Source organism: Aricia agestis, chromosome 18, assembly GCF_905147365.1.
Source record: "Aricia agestis chromosome 18, ilAriAges1.1, whole genome shotgun sequence".
Classification (NCBI taxonomy): domain Eukaryota; kingdom Metazoa; phylum Arthropoda; class Insecta; order Lepidoptera; family Lycaenidae; genus Aricia; species Aricia agestis.
In genome coordinates, this window is record NC_056423.1 from 973,542 (window position 1) to 995,722 (window position 22,181).

A 22,181-nucleotide genomic window follows, 5' to 3' on the forward strand; every position below is an offset into this window, starting at 1 on the left:
AATTACTGACCAAAATACAGAACTATCTAAAAACGATTATTTGGATTAATTGACAGTACTCTAATTGAAACAGATACGATTTTTGAAAGTTTCTGACCGCTAAGAAGCAATTTTATAATTCTAAAAGAACTTAATTTAATTCAATTCCGTTTATACAATGCCTATTTAATACAACTTTATAACAAAACAATTTTATACCCTTTGCTTCAGTTTTGCTATCGTTGGAATTTCGTGAAAACCCATTGGACATCCAACTTTTTTTATAATAAAAAATTGTTTTATCATAAAAGTAATCATTACACGTCTTCGTTACATAATATTTAAGAATAAAACTGTTAAGAGGAAATGACATGCATCTTGTTTGCCAAATTACAATAGTTTAAATCTTTAAAGACTTTTTACCCTATTTAGCAATATTATTTCAAACTCAATAGTTTGAACTTTGAATTTCTACAGTTGTTTATAAATTGCTATATCTTTTTTTTTATGAAATAAGGGGGCAAACGAGCAAACGGGTCACCTGATGGAAAGCAACTTCCGTCGCCGATGGACACTCGCAGCATCAGAAGAGCTGCAAGTGCGTTGCCGGCCTTTTAAGAGGGAATAGGGTAATAGGGGAGGGTAGGGAAGGAAAGGGAAGGGAATAGTTGAGGGTAGGGAAGGGAATAGGGTAGGGGTTAGGGGATTGGGCCTCCGGTAAACTCACTCACTCGGCCAAACACAGCGCAAGCGCTGTTTCACGCTGGTTTTCTGTGAGAACGTGGTATTTATCCGGTCGAGGCGGCCCATTCGTGCCGAAGCATGGCTCTCCCACGTAAAAAATCTCAAATCTATAGATGTTTTACCCCATATTTCTCAAGCTCAATAATTTGAACCAAGAACCTCTAAAGATATTTTAGCCCATATTATTACAATCTTAATAATTTGAAATTTAAACCTCTACATAAATTATGTTTCACGACTTATAGCCAAATCCCAATTTCAATACTTTGAACCAACTTACTTTATCTAACAAAATCTCAAGATAAAATCTACCGTCTGCAAATCAGATGCATGTGATTCGTATGTAATATTATTTCGATGACAGCAAAAACAGTAATCTTATTTAGACTATCTACAATATCTACACTAACGTTCGTAGGCCGTTTTCGAAACACGCTTTCAAGATTTACAATATTCGAAGCTTAATCTTTTTAGATTAAAATTATATTACACATAGATTAGAGAAGGCACGCAAATAAATTAATTTTAGCTTTCAGTCAAGAGCGTAGCTTACCTAATTGCACAAGCAATACAATAAGTTTAAATATAATTATTATAATACTGTTTTACTTGTACAATAATATTACAAAATGAAGACGTTAGGAATGATAGCTAGTACTTTTCTAATTGATTCTGAAAATGAAGAAGAAACTAGGTACAATATAAATAACTTTTGTTTGACGAAATGAATAATAGATATTCAAAACCTATAAAAAACTAAAAATATCGATACATTTTGTGCTATTATTGTACAAGTAGGGACGGAAAATAAAATATTGTCAATCATAGTAACTTCAAATGCTACGCTCGTGCTTAAAAATATTGAGCGACTTTTAAATAAGCAGAAAAGCATTATACATCTTCGATTTTTTTCTATACATTTCATTGAATAACTATATCGATGTTATTTCATTTAATACTGTTTAATAGTATTAATAAATAGACACTTAAACACAATACAACATTAAAACATATTTGCACCACTTTCATTTTTATTTTAAAAAATAAGTTTATAATTTTTACAACCTTCTCAAATTTCTTTATTAGGCATGTTTTCTTATGTTTAGTTTCGAAACATAATGTACGGTGGCACTTTCAAAATTGCCATGTCTACAATTTTGCAAATCTGCATTTCTGATATAATTTTGCCAAAACCATATAGGCTTTTTAACCGACTTCCAAAAAGGAGGAGATTATACGTTCGTCTGTTTTGTTTTTTTAGAAAAAACGTGGTCTTAAAAACACTGTGGTACAAACAAGCATCAAGGTTTAAATTATAATTAGGAATTACTTTATACACATTACAATATTTTAATATTATAACAATTACGTAATGTTTTAAATCGTAGTGTTATTATTGTACAATCAGAAGACAGTGTTACCCGTGGGCCGTGACTCAACTGACAACTCAAAACCTAGTAAGTCATGAAATATAACTTTATTTGGCGTTATTATATTAATTTCAGAAACCTTTTATTTTTGTTTTGCAATTCACATTACAAAAACGACAATAATAATATTAATAAAAGTGTCAGAATAATTCACGTTTTTTGTATTCGAATTAATTAATATTATGCTCATTTTTTAAGATTTTTTGACAGAAGTTTATCTATTCACTATTGATTCTAAAATTATTATTAAGTACTAGGTTTTGAAACTTGTGGGTACATTTCGTTAGTTGTAAGAAATGTAACTATTATATATATTTATGTTACCAGTTACTATATATTGTAGTTTTATCTTAACTGTTCTTATGTACCTTCTAACAATGACTGCTTAAAATGTTTTTTTTTCTTTTAAATAGACAACAGATTCACTAGATTACATGACTTCTTGTCTATGCCTTTTTTTAAACATGTGAAGAGGCTAAAGTATGTATTCACATTTTGAACAGTTAAATATTTCTTTCAATCAAATAATTTTAATGAAATTTTGTAATTTATGGAAATTCACAGGTAGGTTTTAAATTTTACTTAATATTTATTATCATAAATGGTATATTCTCTATGGTATTTAATAGTGTATATAGTAAATTACGCATCTTCTACTTGAAGATAGTTGTGGCATGGATTACATGTATTTTCCTGAAAAAAGAACAAAATGTGAGACGAAATTTTTATTAAATATAACTAAAGCTAAATTACCTATTAAAAAGTACCAACATTTTATGATTTTGTGCGACTAGTGTATCTGCGAAAATTGTAAACATAAAATACGAATATTTTTCATAAGCATGAAATCTGTATTTAAAATAGTAATAAAGGAGCAATGAAAAGTATTCGTGTATCATAATATAAAATATTTTCATTGTTTTTGACTTACCTACTTTTTGTAAGGTATTGTTGTATACATAATGACTCTAAATAAATATTAAGATATAATTGTAAAGAGTAAAAGCAGTGAGTTGTTGTGACTATTTAAAAAAAATATGTGTTCTAAGTTCTGACAATTTTATGTAGGTAGGCACTGAGTAAATACTAAAATCTGTTGTGGAAAAACTTTAATCAAACTAGCTAAAGTAAAATGTAAAATATTGCAAGTTGCTCAAATGCTTTAAAAGCTAATAATTTGTTTTAATAATATTTGCCAATATAATATCATCTATGTATATAAAACTCAAAGGTGACTGACTGACTGATTGACATAGTGATCTATTAACGCACAGCCCAAACCACTGGACGGATCGGGCTGAAATTTGGCATGCAGGTAAATGTTATGACATAGGCATCCGCTAAGAAAATATTTTGATAAATTCCAACCCCAAGGGGTTCAAATAGGAGATGAAAGTTTGTATATAATAATACTTCTTAACGCGAGCGAAGCCGCGGGCAAAAGCTCGTTCAAAATAACCATGAACTTCCAAGGTTTCTCTTAATTATTTTTATTACTACTTACCTCTTCTTTCATATTTTTTTTGTATAATACTCCTGCTTAAAATATTTTAGTACCAATTTGATTATAAAACTCTTACAATATGAGTTATGACTAGCAAGACACAAGCACTACACATGCTGAAGCAAAAGTTAGGAAAACACAGACAAACATTAAAAGACAGTTATGGGACACTTTAAAAAACTATGGCTTAAGTCATTTTATTTTCTTTTGATAAAGCAACCCACAAACGATATTCACCAAATAAAGTGACCTATAACACGCAATTTTGCACCCAAATGACCCATATAATACGATTTGCACCAAATAAAGTGACCTATTTGCACCCAAAGACCCATAAACGATTTGCACCAAATGACCCATATACATACTATAATATTACACCAAATGACCCAACGATTTTTACCCAATTATCAATATACGATTTACACTTAATGAACTATACAAACTATTTTCACCAAATAAAGTGACCCATATACATTTCGCACCCAACAAAGTGATATACTTACAATTATTATGGGTGATAACCTGAGTGGCATTTGTATTGGTTTCGACAACCGCTCCGACCGCGCTCACATCGGGCGCGCCGCGGTACCGAACTAACCAAACATTTGTTTAATGTTATCACCTGCAAACAGCCGTAAGCCGAACATACGCCACAAGCCTCTACTCTACACAACCAGAGGCGGGAGCGGGAAATTAATTTATAGCAAAAAAAAACTTTAATTCAATTGGTGAAATGTGGAAAAAATGTGAACATCGTTGAAAGTTAATCTTTGAGAACATATTCACGTTATGGTATTCGCAATTCTTAAAAAAATCTCTTTTTCTGTTAATTATAGAGGAAGGAAACGTCTTTAAAATAATTTACGTTATTGTATTCCTAAAATTGCAATTACGCATAAGCATCAAATTAAGCATATCATAATATTAGCTGTGTAATCTCACGTTAACATTTTTAATGTAAATTGTATTTCAAAATAACCATAGAATTTCATTCAGCAAATGAAGTCTCATATATCATCTTATTCTTTTTACTGTAAGACATAGGGTCTGTTTCATTGCAACGTGATATTTCGATGCAATTCGATTCATTTTTTAAATGTTCCATTCAAAATTAAAGTTTATTAACTACTCAAAAAGATATACATACATTGCCAGGATTGGCGCTGGTTGTGTTGGGTTGCATAACGCAGTTTTGAATAGCTCATTTAAAATATCAAAATGCATAGCATCGTCTAGTCACGTTGCAAAATCAAATTTTTAGACTTTTCACTCTAGAGTACAGACGCATAATATTTAATTTCACGCTCATCAGAAGATCAGTCATATCCCTAAATGCCATAACATCTAGAATCTAGAAGGAACAAGCAGACAGTTGGGAGAGCAGCTAAACACTGCGGACTTAATGCTCACATTCTGTAAAACAACATTTAGTTATTTCACACATTTTAATTCCACTATAACATCACTATTTTTGGGCCAGTCTTAAACAGCTTATGACATTTCTCATGCTCTTTTTTTCTTCGTTTTTTTATGTAGAATCTTTTTGAAAACGGATGACTCTTAGAAAAATAATCTTAGAAATATATAACCAAAATTTTGAGGCCGCATTCGGAAACTTTAAAGACATGACTTTGTTAGAAAACATAATATTATAGACAAGAAGCTCCATAAGTAATCATTAAGTAGTTGAGAGTGCGGCGGTTTTAGATATATATTTTTTTTTTATATTTACAAAAAATTGTTTTTTTTTTGCATTTTGAGCATGAGTAATGTGACATCGACTAATATCCACTAACATCAAAGGCGTTGCAAAATCAAACGAGACTACTCACCGAACAATAGACCTATTATGACTATTCCGATGACTCCCATTATAATCATCATCTGAAATGGTAGAAGACAATTGGTTGAAATATTACACATAAGCAACCTTTTTATTAGTTTCACCTATTAAGACACAGCTTATGGATTACGATGCTCTACAATAGATTTTTTATACCAAACATTCACACCAAGAGGTTAAAAAGCATCAAGGGTTGGAATTGGTGAAAACGGGCTTTAGTTTTCACCAAACGCTAAGTCTGCCTTACTCAGTATTTTTGGAGTCATATGTCTCTCGTTTCATTTTCACCAACAAAAAAACAACCGTTTTACCAATTCCTCTCAAATATTTAGTTCTAAAGACTGAGAAGACTTAATAATTAATATTAACATTGGTGAAAACTTGTATGGTACCTATAGCCGCTAGGGAACTATTATGGTACTTATCTTAGGGTTTGGTTAATAACAACAGACATCATGTTTATTAATATGAAAATTAATGTTCTTCTTTCAAACTTTACACAAGACGTGTACCTACATCTAATTAAATTTTTTGGATTTAAAAGTTGATCAGATTAAAACAAATCAAAATTATTTTACCTTTAAATTCTGCAACCAGAATTTATTTTTCAAACTCTTCGCCTGCTGCTCAAACTGTGAGGCGCCTTGTTGCAGTGCATCTGTTACAATACAACGTGTATATTTAATTGTAATAAAAAATATTTTGATATGTTTTTTCGTTTTCAAGTTTTATTTTGCAAAGTATTCGCTGACGAATTTTCATCAGTTTTTCTTTCCATTAGAGAATTTAATGTATCATCAGATGTTTTTTCTTTCTTAAATCTGATGGAAGATCATCTGTTTTTTTTAAGCTAAAGACTGTTTACGCAGTCCAGAGATTTCAACTGTTGTTGATAATACCCTAAAGGTATAAAATCAATTCGTTATTAAAAATATATATATCTTACCTGCTCTATCATCTAACTCTGATAGCTTGGCGTCCCTGTCTAACACCTTTTCAACGTTGGCTTTCATGATGTCCACCACCTGAAATAATGTTATCATCAAAACGTGCTTCTGAATAATAGAACACAAGAATAGAGTTTTTGGGTACCTTACCCAAGGGTAATTGATGAAAGTTATATATATACGAGAAATCAAATCACTGAAAAACCAATAGTCATTAGTTGTAAAAGAACTTTGTTTTTTCTCCAATTATTGATATTGAATCAATAATAACTAGCTATTCGACCGAGCTTTGCTCGGTATTCGATAAAACATGAATAAAATGACATTTTATAAAAATGCTTCCTAGCTAGATCGATTTATCGCCCCCGAAACCCCCTATATACTAAATTTCATGAGAATCGTTGGAGCCGATTCCGAGATTACAAATATATATATATATATATATATATATACTAGCTGTCCCGGCAAACGTTGTTTGCCGGGACATTTTTTTTTTGTATGAAAAATAGATGCTGGCCGATTGTCAGACCTACTCAACATGCTCACAAAATTTCATGAGAATCGGTCAAGCCGTTTCGGAGGAGTATGGCAACGAAAACTGTGACACGAGAATTTTATATATATATACAAGAATTGCTCGTTTAAAGATATAATAATAATTGGAGAAACAACAGGGCTCTAGCTGAGAAATTCTTGCGTAAGTCCTACTCACCGGGTTTGTTCCCGAATCGTCTTAAGTGGGAGTGGAACACCATGGGGTTTTAGTGGGTAGATCCACTGGTGGATAGTCCCACATACACCGGCTACTTACCAAAAATCAAAATATTCCCATTCCGCCATGGATACGGAAAGCATTTGCCCCATGCTAAAATAGCTCTAGACTTTCTGAAAGCACTAGTTTCCTATTTGAATGAACATTTTTCATTGTCATTACCTCATCGACCTGCGCCTGCGTCTGCTGCAGGCGGCGCTGTGCTGCAATCTGTTGCGGGGTGCGTGGTCCTCCGATGATCTCCCCATCTGGGCCAGTCTGGGGCTCTGGTGCTGACAGCTGATTGGGGTCTCCACCACCTTCCGCGGCCCTGTAACGTTGTTATCATGCTCTAAATCATTATCATCGTCATTAGCATTATGAGGATCACTTTTAACCCCCGACCAAAAAGAGAGTAACTGTCTATTGTCTCTTTGTGTGTATCCACTGTCCATGGCATCGTGGCATCCAAAATTTTTAAACGCCTTTATTAGCTTGGGCTGTATGTATATAACGGAATCTTTTAACACGAGTTTCACCTATCTCCATTAGTCTGATTTATTCGAAACTTTGCATACGTATAATGAAGAGCCAATGACAATGCAATAATAATTTGTTAAAATTTTTGAAAAACAAAAATTAGGATTTTTTTAGTTTTTTTAATCTTTTAATAATATTGTTTGAAATCTGACATGATCGAGAGTTTTCTTAGTAACGGTTCATCATCATCATCAGAGCGCTCAGTGCTTAAAAATGTAGGTTTATCTATTTATGTAGATTTATATTAATGAAAGATTAAGTGGTTGCTTACGAATTTGCGGCGTAAAAAAATTACGAATTTAAAAATTATACACTTTAATCTTAGTAACGCTACGCCGCGCCGAGAATGTAATTTATTTTGGCACAAACACTATTCTTTGTTCTTTCCTAGTCACGGCAAATATACATTCAAGATATCATCAAAATCAGTTCGAAGCGACAGACAAAAATACAGATACACACTTTGGCGGAACCCTGTTGAGTGTTGTAGCAACATAGCTATTTCGAAAACCCCTTGTTTTATAATTTTACCTATAAAATCTTATTTACTATTAATTGAATAATATTGTTATGTACCGGTATCGGACAGCTAATCTATGAATAAACATACTACAGGGTATAAGATCTCATAATTGATAACATATACTTACTTACAAGTGCATTTGTATAATCAATATATTATGTTGGCGTTTCGCCATGGTAAGTTATGTAGGTCATAGTCGCATAAAAGAATTTGCTATAAAGGCATTTTTCTTCTATGAAAATAAAAATCTATAATAAATATAAAATACTAGATGTTGAACACAACTTTGTTGTTTCTTCGTATATTGCGTAGAAACCGTACATTTTTCACAAAAAAGGTCATAGATGCATATACTTAAAGGTTTTTAAAATCACTTGAAGTAAAAATCCATTCTTATTACTTGATATTGTTTATTATAGACAAGATGTCGCCTAAAACTTAGTTGTGCCGTTCGTTTTAGCGTCGGGGCCGTACATTTTCGTTTTAAAAACTCTATTATCTCTATCCTGTCCCGGGACTTTTAATATTAAGCTAAATTTCATCAACGTCGGCTCAGCATTATAACCGTGAAATAACAGATACACTTCCTTATAATTTGTATGGATTTTTAACTGACTTCAAAAAGGAGGTTATCAATTCGACCTGTATATAATATAATATCCAAAAATGCCCCGTTTTCGTATATTATTTTATGTTAGTCTATATCAGTTTCCGAACAAAAATGTGCCGAATTTCAAAAGTGTACGCATGCATGTATATTTTTATATGTTTGTGTTCGTATATCTCCACAAGTCCGATTTAAGTAATTATTTTTTTGTTGTACTAGGTTTTATTCAACTTAGGGAATACTGCAATTTTCATTAAAATCGGTTCAGTAGTTTTCTCAATTACAATTATCTTATATCTTTAAACGAGCAATTCTTGTATATATAACGATTTCCATGAAATTTAGTATATAGGGGGTTTCGGGGGCGATAAATCGATCTAGCTAGGAATCATTTTTAGAAAATGTCATTTTATTCGTGTTTCATCGAATACCGAGCAAAGCTCGGTCAAATAGCTAGTTATAACAATAAGCTGCTGTAATAAGCAAGTAACAACGGCATTTATTATTGACTTATTTATGATTCTAGCGATTTTCTATGCTGGCTTTATTACTTGTCAGACTTGTAAGGGAAAACAACATCATTTGGCATACAAAAACTAGGTTTCTCCCAGATTCGGGCAGACTGCCAGATCTTTAGGTCATATTTTTACTGGCATAATAATTATTCATATTTCAATTTCACAAGAATATTTTGTTACAAATAGGTTATTTTATGTTCAGTGTTTTTCAACCTTTTTTAAGACACGACCACGACGCGATGGTACAAATGGATGGCGACCCACAGGTTGAAAAAAACTGCTATATGAGTAGAAAAAAAAGCTAAAAGTAAAAAAAAACATTGTGGTTGACTTTTTATTCTTATAAGTCAGGTGTTGTTATCAAATCTCGTATTTAATTGAGAATTTCAAATTACTTTCAATTTATTTCAAATTTAATTAATTGAAACACTTTTGACGTTATATTGACATTGTCAATTGTATGTATTTTGCTTTTTATTTACCTATATTTTTATGATGATTTGTACATGAAATAACACTTTTGTTTGAATAATACTTTTGGATTTGTGAATCACATGTTGTAAACAAGATTCGGATAACATCTTTATAAAAGTTTATGTTACAGACAGACTAAATGCCTCCAGTTTTTATATTTAAAAAAATCGCAATAAAAAAGGCATTAAAATTATCATCACCGTTAAAATTACCACGACTTACAAATAAAAATAGTAGTAACAAAAATCAATGAAAACATAAAAATATATTTTATGACGAATAAATTCAGAAAGTATTTTTCTACACTAATTGATATATTTTTTAAAACAATTTTTTTAGCATTGATCGAGCTGATGATAATTATTAGACACATAAAAAAGACTAAATCGGTGAAATTAAAATTGCAATGATATACAAACAGACACGTCAATTAATATTTTATGACATCAATTAATATTTCATCTTATTTATTTATTTAACAGAATAATAATTTTATTATAATAAAATAGAACATAGTTATTGTTATTTTATTTTTATTTTATCGTAATGAAGATAAAAATTACAAAATACTGGATACAAAACCTTTATAAAATCATATGACATTTTCATTTCAAAAAAATAAATTTTCATTCACAATAGTATGGCACAAAAGCCTTAACCATACTTTTTTCAGTTACACAAAAATAAAAAATCCTTCGAATAAAACAAATAATTACTTACATTTTTCTATCTTTTTCCTGTTCAACACTAAGAAAAAGATTCGAGCTTGAAAAAGCTCGTGTACTGTGAGCTTCAGAAGTGCGCTTGGCGCAAAGCGAACTGAAGCCGGCCGCAGTAGCGTCGCGCACACAAGCGCTTCGGGCTTGTGTCGACGATGTAGGTCACTTTTTGTCCCACAACAATATATCTCCCGTGGCCCTACATTTTTAATGTATTGCAGATTTTATGTGGCTATTTAAGCTGATCTCTCGAATCGTAAGTGGATATTTGATGGCAATGTTCTGTATGTTCGGGAGTTATTAACACAAGCTACGAATTTTAGGTCGTGCTAAAATTATAAGATTAATTTTTAGCAGTTCCTAAGTTCCAGTTTTCTTAATTCATGAACAGTGGCAATCTATGATACATGATAATATATCATAGATAAGAAGAACAAAAAATATTAAAAATTAGCAGCGGCAACGAATGTTTTTTATACTTGGAGAATTTTGTTGTACGTAACACTTTTTAATTTGGTAATTTTCTGTATATTTTTTCGTATACTGTGTATTTTTTTTAAAATTCCAGCGTTAGATGTTACTTAAAATTACACATCTCATAATATGGAGAAATAGATGTGTATTTACTGTGTAACTTTATTGTAGTTTAATTTGTTGTTAAAACCAAGTAACTGGGTTAGCCTTTATTTTAGTTTTTTACCTACATTAATGTGTTTTAGTTTTATTTATATATTATATTGTTAATGTAAATGCTACAAAAATATTAATTCAATGTTATCCCTTTTCAACTTAATTCAAATACATCCATATTTACCAAAAAAAACTGTCAACACTTGTGTACCCCACAGTACCGCAGTAGGGTAGGGCGCAGACTCCGCGCTGCGTTGCCATCGATCGGCCCACTCGTGGGGTAGGTCCGGTCACCCGCGCACGTGGCATCAATGAAATGACAGAGAGAGGAGAGAATATGTCAGGAGAGAGAAAGAACACGGGACACGGGTATGACTTGAGGTAAAAGGTATGACTTTTTTGAGAGGTATGATGAAAGGATAAAGCTTAGAACAAACCTACGCGTCAGTGACGGAGCGTCAAGTTGTCATTTGACAACACATTTATGTTTTTTGTATGCAAAACACACATTTGACAACTTGACGCTCCGCTTCGCAGTCGCCTGGTCGCGTAGGTTTGGCCTAAGCTTAACACGGCTCCTGACTCAGCCTTTCATCATACCTCTCAAGAAAGTCATACCTTTGAAAGGTCATACTTTTTCATAAACTGTCAAAAGGTATGACGACATATTAACATGTACTTATAAATGCGCCCCGTGCGAGTTTCTTACGTCGGTTCTTCTCGGCGGGGTAGTTCCCGAACCGGTGGTGGACTTTCAAAAAGTGTATCATGATACCCATTTGGAATAAAAAGATATTTTATTTTATTATAAATAATCTGACCAAAATCCGACATGTTGCACACGTCATTTCAGAATATCGACAGAACCGATGTCAAACGTCGAACAAAACTCATTGTTTACTGTCTACGCTGGTGCTGCCGTCTACCGTGAAACCATTGCAGTAATATTTCCTCTGAAGTAATACTGCATAAAGTTTGGAGAAATTAATAATAATGGGTACAACGTTAACAAGTTACATTTAGAATTAATGTTGGTACCCAGCAAAGTTGCTAAAAAATAGCAGCAATAATGAAACTTGTTTACAAGGTCAATGACTTTTTGTTTTCTTAACCTGACAATTTTATTCAATTTTATATTATTTGATATAGCCGTTTTTTTAATGAAATAAGGGGACAAACGAGCAAACGGGTCACCTGATGGAAAGCAACTTCCGTCGCCCATGGACACTCGCAGCATCAGAAGAGCTGCAGGTGCGTTGCCAGCCTTTTAAGAGGGAATAGGGTAATAGGGGAGGGAAGGGAAGGGAATAGGGGAGGATAGGGAAGGAAATAGGGTAGGGGATTGGGCCTCCGGTAAACTCACTCAAAACGCAGCGCAAGCGCTGTTTCACGCCGGTTTTCTGTGAGAACATAGTATTTCTCCGGTGGAGCCGGCCCATTCGTGCCGAAGCATGGCTCTCCCACGTATAAATCTTAGCCTTTAGTCAATTTTTACCTCTTCCTGCCCATATTGAACTCATACGCTATAATATGAAAAGTAATTATCTTTCAAGAGAACCTTTAATGGAATAGGACAAATTAGTTAATTACAAACGCAGCTTGATCCTGATCAGGATTTGTAACTCATCCTTAAACGGAACAGGAAGTTTAGAGCTAAGGGACTAATCTGAAAACGATATAATTCTGTGTGCAGGTATTTTTAAAACCTAGGTAATGTTCAAGGTATCTTATACTTCTTATTTGATTGCACCAAAAAAGTGACATTCTGAGCCCCTAGCCAACACGTTTTCTTTATCACTTTATAGAATCTCCGGTCAAAATGTATGGGATGTCGACTTCATATTATTGTGGCGGTACCCACAATTCGCCTAACATTCCTGCATCGCGCTATCGAAGTTTCGGAGAACGGCATGATATATATAACGTCTGAAATGACGTCAGTGGGCTTCGGCCTAACCGAGCATGCTATCTGTAATCGCCGACCAAATATATTCCATACAATATATTTGGTCGGCGATTCTATAAATAAAGTGTAAAAGAAAACGTGTTGACTAAGGTCTCAGTTTACGAAGTGATCACGGGGCTTATAGTAGGGGAGGTAGTGCTATCGTTTGCTAAGTCATTTCATACCGACCAAATTTTTGTCCAGCGGTAGCTTAATATTTATCAATCAATATAATCAGCGTCAGTCGCCGCACCCGTGGTGGGATGTTAACTGAGAGTATTTCAAAGTTGTAAAAAAATAATTGCGAAAAGTGATTTTATACCGAATGAAATTTTATGGATGATTATTGAGGTCATGCTTAATCAAAAATGCACCGTCAGCCGTATCGCAGACGGGGGATTTAACGTCAGTCGCGTTACTGAACTATGTTAAAAAAATTAAAATATAAAGTCATTTCATACCGTACAAAATTTATACAGGTGAATGTTGATACCTTTTTAATAATAAAGACCACCGTCAGTCGTTAATATGCGGGTGGAAAGCCCGTCAGCCAGCGATATAAGCTATAACCAATATAGCCCTACTTCGCGCTCAATGTATCCTAGGGCGTCGCGTAGACGACATTTCCACCTGCAAATATTCAGCTGACGGCGATTTTCGTTTGAATTAACCATAAAATTGTCTCACATAGCAATTTTAAGTAATTAATTCGATAGTCAATATTTGTGAAGAAGAATTATATACATTTTACTTGAAAAGCGCCATCTGTTGTTATATACTAAAACTAAAATAGCACCTACCAAACCTAAACGTGTATAATCTAGATATGACCTTTATTGGGTGCGAATTGGGATCTTTTTAATGTCAATTCAATACGATTTCCAACAACAACTTTGAGATACTCTCAATTTTTATTCCACCCATACTGCAGTAGCTGACAATCAAAACTCTTATGTATTAATAGAATAGTATTATTGTTACGATTTTCGCTCGGTATAAATGACTTTTTAAAATGAGCGCGACCTCCCCAGTCCCCTACTATTAGGTAGTAAACGTAACTCGTGTCAACTCACAGGACATGTGGCCGCGATCGAAAGTTCGGAGACCGCCGGCGCAACATAGGAGAGGAAGCAATATCCCACTCTCCTACAGCGTGATGCAAATGTTTACCTGTTTCTTCAGTTTTATTTTCACTTTTGCCGGCACTTGCAGAGTACAACCCGTTGTTATTTTTTTTTTTAATTTCAAGTGCAACATGGATATCTGTTATTCTATTAAAAAATATACCCCAAAAACACTTCACACCCACTTTCACAACATGTAATTTGATTATTATTAATCAAAGTTCCTTCCTTATCTGTGTAGCACTTAATAACAGCTTAAAGGAGGTTCTTTAATTAAGACATTTTATAATTTCGTAAAATATAGTTTGTCTGACAACAATCGTAAGATATTTTTAAATCTTATTTTCCTTTTACGTTAGAACTCGCTAAAGCAATAAATGCTTGTAATTTTCATAGACTAATCTTATATATAAAATTCTCGTGTCACAATGTTAGGCCGCGTACTCCTCCGAAACGGCTTTACTGATTTTAACCAAATTTTATATGCATGTTCAGTGGGTCTGAGAATCGGCTACTGGGTACTTATTATATTGATAAGTGCATTTGTTGAATAAATAATAGTAAATTATTACAACTCGAGACTGACGGCGACCATTGTTTGTGCGACGGGATAGCAATGGACGTTGTCATGGTGACATACTTATTTAGTCACTTCAATAAAATAATAATATGGGCGAAATACTTGATATTATGGCAAAGAAACGTTTGCCGGGACAGCTAGTATACTATGAAATATTCAATTAAAATAACTACAAAATGTAAGGTAGGATAAGCATTAAAGACTAAAACGAATTTGTGAAATGTCACTTTGTAGTAGGTACTAGTTTCCACAAAATGACATAAGTAACTGCTGAAAAATGTACGGTTCCCGGGAGATTTTGTTTTGTTTATACAGGAAACGTAAAAATATTCAATGAATCACAAAAAACAGAAGAGCGAAAGAGGGAGGAAAAAGAAAGAGCGAGACGACAGATAATAAATTAAGAAAGCGCGTAGTTCACATAGTTAAGGAAATAGTACAGTCATCGACAGTGATGCAATGTTTAAGTACCAGTTAAGTGACCTGTGTGGTCCTCTGTACTCGGCCATAATGCGTACAAATAAAAATAAACAATCATACTTAATAATACACAAGGTATAGTGTGGATAAGACGATCTGAATAAGATGAATCTTTTTTTAACAAAAATTCTGCCTAAGCAACTTGTGACTTATTGTAAGTGCTATGATATTGGATGTTGATTCTTTTTTTCTAAACACGTTGGTTGAATTTTATTCTATAGTATTTTGTTATTAATGTGTACTGAATTCATATGAAATTCAAAAATAAATAAATAATCATTTAATTTCTATTTTTTATTTTTTACATTTTGAGTGTGTTAGTGATGTTTTTCATGCCAAAAAATCCATTCATATTACATTGCAAACTACAATTTAAATATCTATAATTAGGGGCCTGTTTCATCCAATCCATCTCCAATCCATCCAAAACTTAACTTGACAGATAGTGTATGGAGAATCTGTCAAAAAAGGTTTGGATAACCTATCCGGCACTTTATCAGGAAGTGGTGAAACAGACCCTAAATGCCATAAATATTATAGTAGTTTGGAGTAATATCGCATCTTTTTTAGAATAATTTACTTCGTCATTCGTCTGAATGTTCCCCTTTTCACCGATGACAGGTATATCCACATAATACCACCTCATGATAAATACATTAAGTATAAATTTTATAAGCCCATTAAAATTAGGGCTGTCGGGCCCCGAGCAAATTGTTGAGAGCGTCGGCGAGACCACAAAGACCGCCGACTAATCAATTGCCCTGCGAGCGAGGACCAGGCTAAAGACCAAAATGGTCCCAACCGCAGTTTGTTTATAAAGGCGATAAATTGTTTGTAGGGACTTTGATTTTTTCGATTAGCACTTTTGTTTGTGATTATACTTTTTGGTTTTTTTAAGATTTGTGTTAGATTAAGTGATGTAGTTTTTTTGGGTCATACCTTCATTTAATATAGCATCATTGGCTTATTACTTTTTTGTTACAAAAGACAAATTAATATCAATTAACATGAAACTTCTGCCATAATCATGATTATAATAATTGAACTCTTTTTATCGTATTATTTTTTCATATTTTTTCATAATTAAAAACTTTAAATTCTGACTTACATCACTTTGCCTCTTTGAATCTGTATTAGACGCCAGTTGTTCATTATTTTATTAGCGATCCTCCATACATAACTCATACATCTAATACACTTATTAATTTCTACAATACTTTAATTACTATTATGCACCGCTCAAATGTTTGTATTACGACAGTATTAATTAATTATTATCTTTAATTATGCCGGAGTTATTAATAATATGCAGACATTTTATATTGCGGCAATGCTTTGTTGTTTCCTTTCTAAATATTGCCTTTCGATAGCCATGAAGAGAACCTATAGGCGTTTGCCGATCCGGCTGTCGTTGTTTTGCCATACACATTGTGGAAATATGATTGAGCCCACTCTTATCATTTCAGATGTTGTCATGAGGCATTTTTACATCAAGCTCACAAAAAATAGGTGCGAATAAGGACGGTACGCTTTTCAGTACGCTACAAAGTATTTTGATTTTGAATGTAAAACATAGTAAAAAAAACTAAAAATACGCTTTTAGCACGCACTTTAATATCCAAATCATGAGGGTGTTCAAATAGCCAATCCTCCATTTTGGATGTCCGTCATGATGGATTTCAGCCACGTGACTATTTTTTCGTATTCCTGACAGCAAATCCTTTCATTTGATACCCATATCATGGGGGTGCATTTCAAATAGCCTGTCCACCATCTTGGAGAGGCTGCCTATTGGATTTGTAATGACGTTTCTTAGCTAGTCGTGTATTGTCATCAGAACTCAGAGCGTGTGCAAAATTTCATCCTAATCGAAGACCGGGAAGTGGGTCAAATTAAGATTCCAAGATTTTCTTACATACCTACATAGTAATTACATATAGTTACAAGTGAAGCTAAATAAAAGACCTACACAAGACAGCCACACAAAATTTCAACGCGCTTGGTTTGGCCGTTTCAGATGTATTTGGCAACAAACCTAGCAAAAAAATTTGATTAATATAAAATGCACATGTGGCGGACATGAAAATTTTATATAAAACTAAATTCGAACTGACTAGTATCGAAACAGGTATCGAACCTCCACTCCACCTAATCTAACACGGTCCAGTTCTACTAACTCTTTGTGTTGGTGGTTAGCATGAGATGGCTAAGTGTTCGCCGATCTGTTAAACGGCTGGGCTAACAAGCGCTGTTGACAATGCTGCCGGTACGACACACCGGTATAAGGCATGAGCTGAAGCGTGTGTACAAGCGGAAGCGATTTGACGAGAGTCGCCTTATGAATATGGCAACAGTTGCGCTGCTAAGTAGACGGTAGCCGGGCTAAAGCCCTATAAAGATACTATTGGTGCGAAACACTTAAATGAGCGGAAGCGATTGCACAAGCTGAAATGATTTGATGAATGGAGATGAAGAAAAAGAAATCATATGAAAGAGAAAAAAACTGGTAATACATGGTCCGGTCAGGTAGGTACGTATTAACAGGAATGAACTAAATCAAAAGTGATCATCGTATAGCAAAGGTACAAAAAGATGGCTGTAATTATTATGGAGGCTTGGATGCGAAGCAGCTGTCACTGGTTGGAAGGCATTGACAGGAGTGCGTGGGTGTGAAAAAGCTGTCTCTCAAGAGACACTTTATGAGATGGCGGCGATAAGTAAGATTTGGGTAATTTCTTGTCTATATATTGTTATTACAAAATCCAAACAAACCCGCATCGTTCTAATAGCCATATTAGTACTTAGAGCGAAGTATATTTTTATCAAGTCGCCCTAATCTTATAACTTGAATCGTCATTTTTATTTTTTGTTGTTTAAATCATAATATCTTGTTTATAAGATACAAAGTGATGTAAGTAACATATTATAATATGTTTTGTCGCGTGCATGTGGAATGCCCGTCTACCTGTCGCTACTGTATTTTGAACCGTCATATTGACAGGCTAATATTTGAACACACCGGCTTTTGACTTTTTATGTTCGACGGCGCATAGTTACAGAATTCAACTACGGAATTTCGCGTTATCTTTTGGTTAGTTTGCATGATCGTTGTTACCCAAGTGCGCCAAAAGGATTATGTTTTAACGCTCCTACATTGATGCATGATCGACGATCTACGTTTAAAGAGATTAGATTTGTATTGTAGAGTGAGTACTAGACGCATTAAAACAATTGTCAAAAAGCTCTGCACGCTAACTACAGCTCTACTGATTTGGATGATATATTTAGCATGTAGATTGTATACTTTGAGCAACTGCGGAAAAATGTACGGTTGGACAAATGTGTATGCTAAAAAAACTGCGCTCTATATTCCAGGTATCTCTGTTCCTGGAATCTAGTAGCCTCTAAGGCCTAAGTATTTGCTGTTGGGTCACAAATTAGCGACAGAACCTTGTCTTGCCCACGCCAGTTTCACAGCAAATAATAATTACTACGAGTGAGAACTGACAAGTTAAGAATATCTAAATATATATTTTATAACTCAAAGGTGACTGACTGGCTGACTGACTGGCTGACTGACTGACTGGCGTAGTGATCTATCAACGCACAGCCCAATTCACTGGATGGATCGGGCTGAAATTTGGCATGCAGGTAGATGTTATGACGTAGGCTAAGAAGGGAGTTTAAACAATTCTACCCCCAAGGGGTTAAAAAGGGGATGAAAGATTGTATATAATATTAACTGTCGCTCTCAGAGGCGAATATTGATTACTTTTAATTAATTATTAAACGAAGGTTTGTGCCAAACTTATGTCCACAAGTCCCATTAATTATCTGTCAAGCTCTTGATATAATTACAGTTATGGAATTAATATTCGTCTCTGAATGCAGCAGTTACAGTTGTTTAGGGCAATATAGATTTGGATGAATTGGCAGATTTCAATTGCGTGAGACGTCTTGCGAATCTGTCAAATCCATACAAATTAAGAATTAATGCATCTACGCGTCGCGTTGAAGTCTGAATTGACCTTAAGCAGTCCGACTTTCTTTTGTATAGATTTTAGATTTTTAAACAGATTTCGTAAAACTATTCAATATTCATGTGTACTATAACGATGAAACGCTTCGAAAGTAAAACGTATATTAATCTTTATGGTTTTCGGAAGCTCTTAACCATACTAAAGTTTGAGATTTTAAACATTTTTGATCAATTTATGAAGGAAGGAAAAATAGAGAGGTAGAGTAAAATTTAGTTTGTTATTATTTTTAGCAATATTCCGCGAAATAAACTTCCACCTTTAACTAAATGAGTGAGTGTACGCATAGGCATGCGTACAGCACCTCCCTCCTCCCACACTGCCTATGCGTACACTCGCATGCAAGAACTTGCAAACACCACCACCACACAAGCAATAATGTTGGCAAATCCGTGCAAGGCCCCTCACCACCATGCAGGTTGAAAACCTCGACGCGCGTTTCGCCCCAACACCGGAGCATCCTCAGGATATGGACTCTACGGCCCGTATAAATAGTCAGTACTCAAGATGCATCTCGGTCTCAAGACTCGGTTCAGGCTCTGTGATTGGTTGGCTGTCAAAATTTGGACCAATCACAAAGCCGAACCGCGTCTTGAGACCGGGTCGCATCTTAAGTTCTGACTATTTATACGGGTCTACGAACAACGTCCGTTAAGTCAGAGAGGTAGAGGTAAAGAATAATTAAAGTAGGCAGGACAAACACCTCGAAATACCATAGAGTTTTAACACCAAAGTCTAATAATATTGTTTATAAATATTATTTTAAAAGTTATTGTACAAACAAACGAAGCGTGAAAATATGTATTAAACTTGTTAGAGTCTCCAGCGTCATGGAAAGTCAATATTTAGGATGATTTGAACGAATTAGGTCTACAGATAAACTTTGAGACCTATGATCTAAGTTTTTTGACATTTATGAATACAAGCTACCGTCCTAAGGTTTTTATAGCACCGTAGCAAATTTCATCCTAATCCGTTTAGCAATTTTGCGTAACATCCATCCTCTCCTTTTAAAAGAATTTCGACTTTTTGTCGAACCAGTTGTTTGTCTATGGACAGAGAACATGCTGTCCATAATCAAAAAAGGTTTAGCCAGAGTCTTTAGGTTTAGGTTATCAGTTTGCACCGAAAAGATACATTATTATGTTCCTTGTACAGAGTTCACTGTGAAAGTAGCAGTGCTGAAAGACCAATTTTTTTGTGATTTGTATGGGCAAGTGCCCCAACGTCACGAATTAAGCCGCGCGCGGTGCCTTTGTATGAAGATAACTTACTTCCCCTCCTTATACTATCCCTTTATGCATCCAGCATCACCAAGTCGTCTGGTTATAGTGTGATCTGACCTTAAAGCTACAAATCCAATTAAAGTCGTAACTAGACCAGTTAGCGAGTGCCCGTAAAGAGCCGTGTCACCCAAACTAGTGATAAAAAATAGAAAATATTCGGCGTTTCCAACATTATGACTTACATGGTAATAGATATGGCGGGTGCCACTGCATCTGTTCCAGAAACTGTTTATACAGGGTGTTCACAAAAAGACATACAATAAAAATCCAAATTCACAAAATTTGGACTTTGATTGGATGGAATTTTTATGGATGCCAAAAAAGCAAATTATGAAATGAAAATTAAATTAAATTAAATTTAAATATACTTTATTGTGCACAATTACATTTACAATACCACACACATAAAATTATGAGAGTACACAAAGGCGGCCTTATTACTAAATAGCAATTTCTTCCAGACAACCTTTGAAAGAAAGGAACAAATTGCTGTAGAAAGGTTGTGCTTAAAGTATGACTATAATAAAAATAAAACAAAAAAACTTAAAAATTATGTTTAGTACAAAAGCATAATTATGGATTTGGATTTTATACTTTTTTACAAAATAAGCAATCAAGAATAATATTATATACCTTTACAAGATAAAGCTCGAAACTCTGTGTGCCGAAATTAGTTTGTTGCGCGAAAATCGTACTTTTTTTTGCGATAAAATTATTCTGAATCCTTACCCGGGCCTTACACTATGTCCATGGAAAATTTCATCTAAATCGGTTAAGCCGATTGAATTTAAAAGATGATGATATAACAGCAAATTGCGATGGCCCAATCCCCTACACTTTTCCCTTCGCTACCCTCTCCTACCGTCCCCTATTCCCTTTCCTACCCTCCCCTATAAAAGGCCGGCAACGCACCTGCAGCTCTTCTGATGTTGCGAGTGTCCATGGGCGACGGAAGTTGCTTTCCATCAGGTGACCCGTTTGCTCGTTTGGGGGCAAACGAGCAAACGGGTCACGTGATGGAAATTTTATCTAAATCCGTTCTGTCATTTAAGCGTGAAGGGGTAACAAACAGACATACTTTCACATTATCTAGCTAAAAGCCTTTAAGGTAGTTTTTTTTTGTATATTTTAATAGTACTAACCAAACCTTGACTGACCGATGATAACACATCTACATATAAATAGAAATTACTATGTTAAAGCACAAATCAATAGGTGTGGTAGTTTTTCCGTAAAGTGTACCGCAAAAGTGCTCAGGTTGTGGGATATAGGTACTAGGGCTTTCTTCGCTCGCCCTAATATTAGTTAAGGATGTTGGTAATTTAATTGGTGTCAGCATCTAAATATATATAACTCAAAGGTGATTGACTGACTGAATGACATAGTGATCAACCCACAGCCCAAACCACTGGACGGATCGGGCTGAAATTTGGCAAGCAGGTAGATGTTATGACGTAGGCATCCGCTAAGAAAGGATTTTGATTAATTCCTCCCCTAAAGGGATAAAATAGGGGATG

General features: G+C 34.2%; 1 protein-coding gene across 5 annotated transcripts; it reads right to left on the reverse strand.

The window, feature by feature from the left end:
* Positions 1-2,525: 2,525 nt before the first annotated feature.
* On the reverse strand, positions 2,526-10,674 carry LOC121736031 (vesicle-associated membrane protein 2-like). 5 transcript variants are annotated; one of them, XM_042127065.1, is made up of 7 exons: positions 10,584-10,674; positions 7,385-7,532; positions 6,450-6,528; positions 6,082-6,161; positions 5,493-5,544; positions 4,167-4,253; positions 2,526-2,846 (listed from the first exon to the last, which is right to left on the reverse strand). In XM_042127065.1, coding segments are annotated over exons 1-7 (462 nt in total). In that variant the 5' UTR covers positions 10,586-10,674; the 3' UTR covers positions 2,526-2,832. The 5 variants fall into 5 exon arrangements, with proteins under 5 accessions (XP_041982999.1, XP_041983000.1, XP_041983002.1 ...); XM_042127066.1 differs by having other exon boundaries at positions 4,164-4,253; XM_042127068.1 differs by lacking the exon at positions 4,167-4,253.
* Positions 10,675-22,181: the final 11,507 nt, after the last annotated feature.

Bases quoted from the DNA above. Each gene is read 5' to 3' on its own strand.
- LOC121736031 (XM_042127064.1), bottom strand. The intron at 6,162-6,449 runs GTAAGATATATA...GTATTGTAACAG, and splicing joins AGAGTTAGATGATAGAGCAG to ATGCACTGCAACAAGGCGCC. The intron at 4,254-5,492 runs GTGAGTAGTCTC...ATGTTTGGTTAG, and splicing joins CATAATAGGTCTATTGTTCG to TTCGGTACCGCGGCGCGCCC.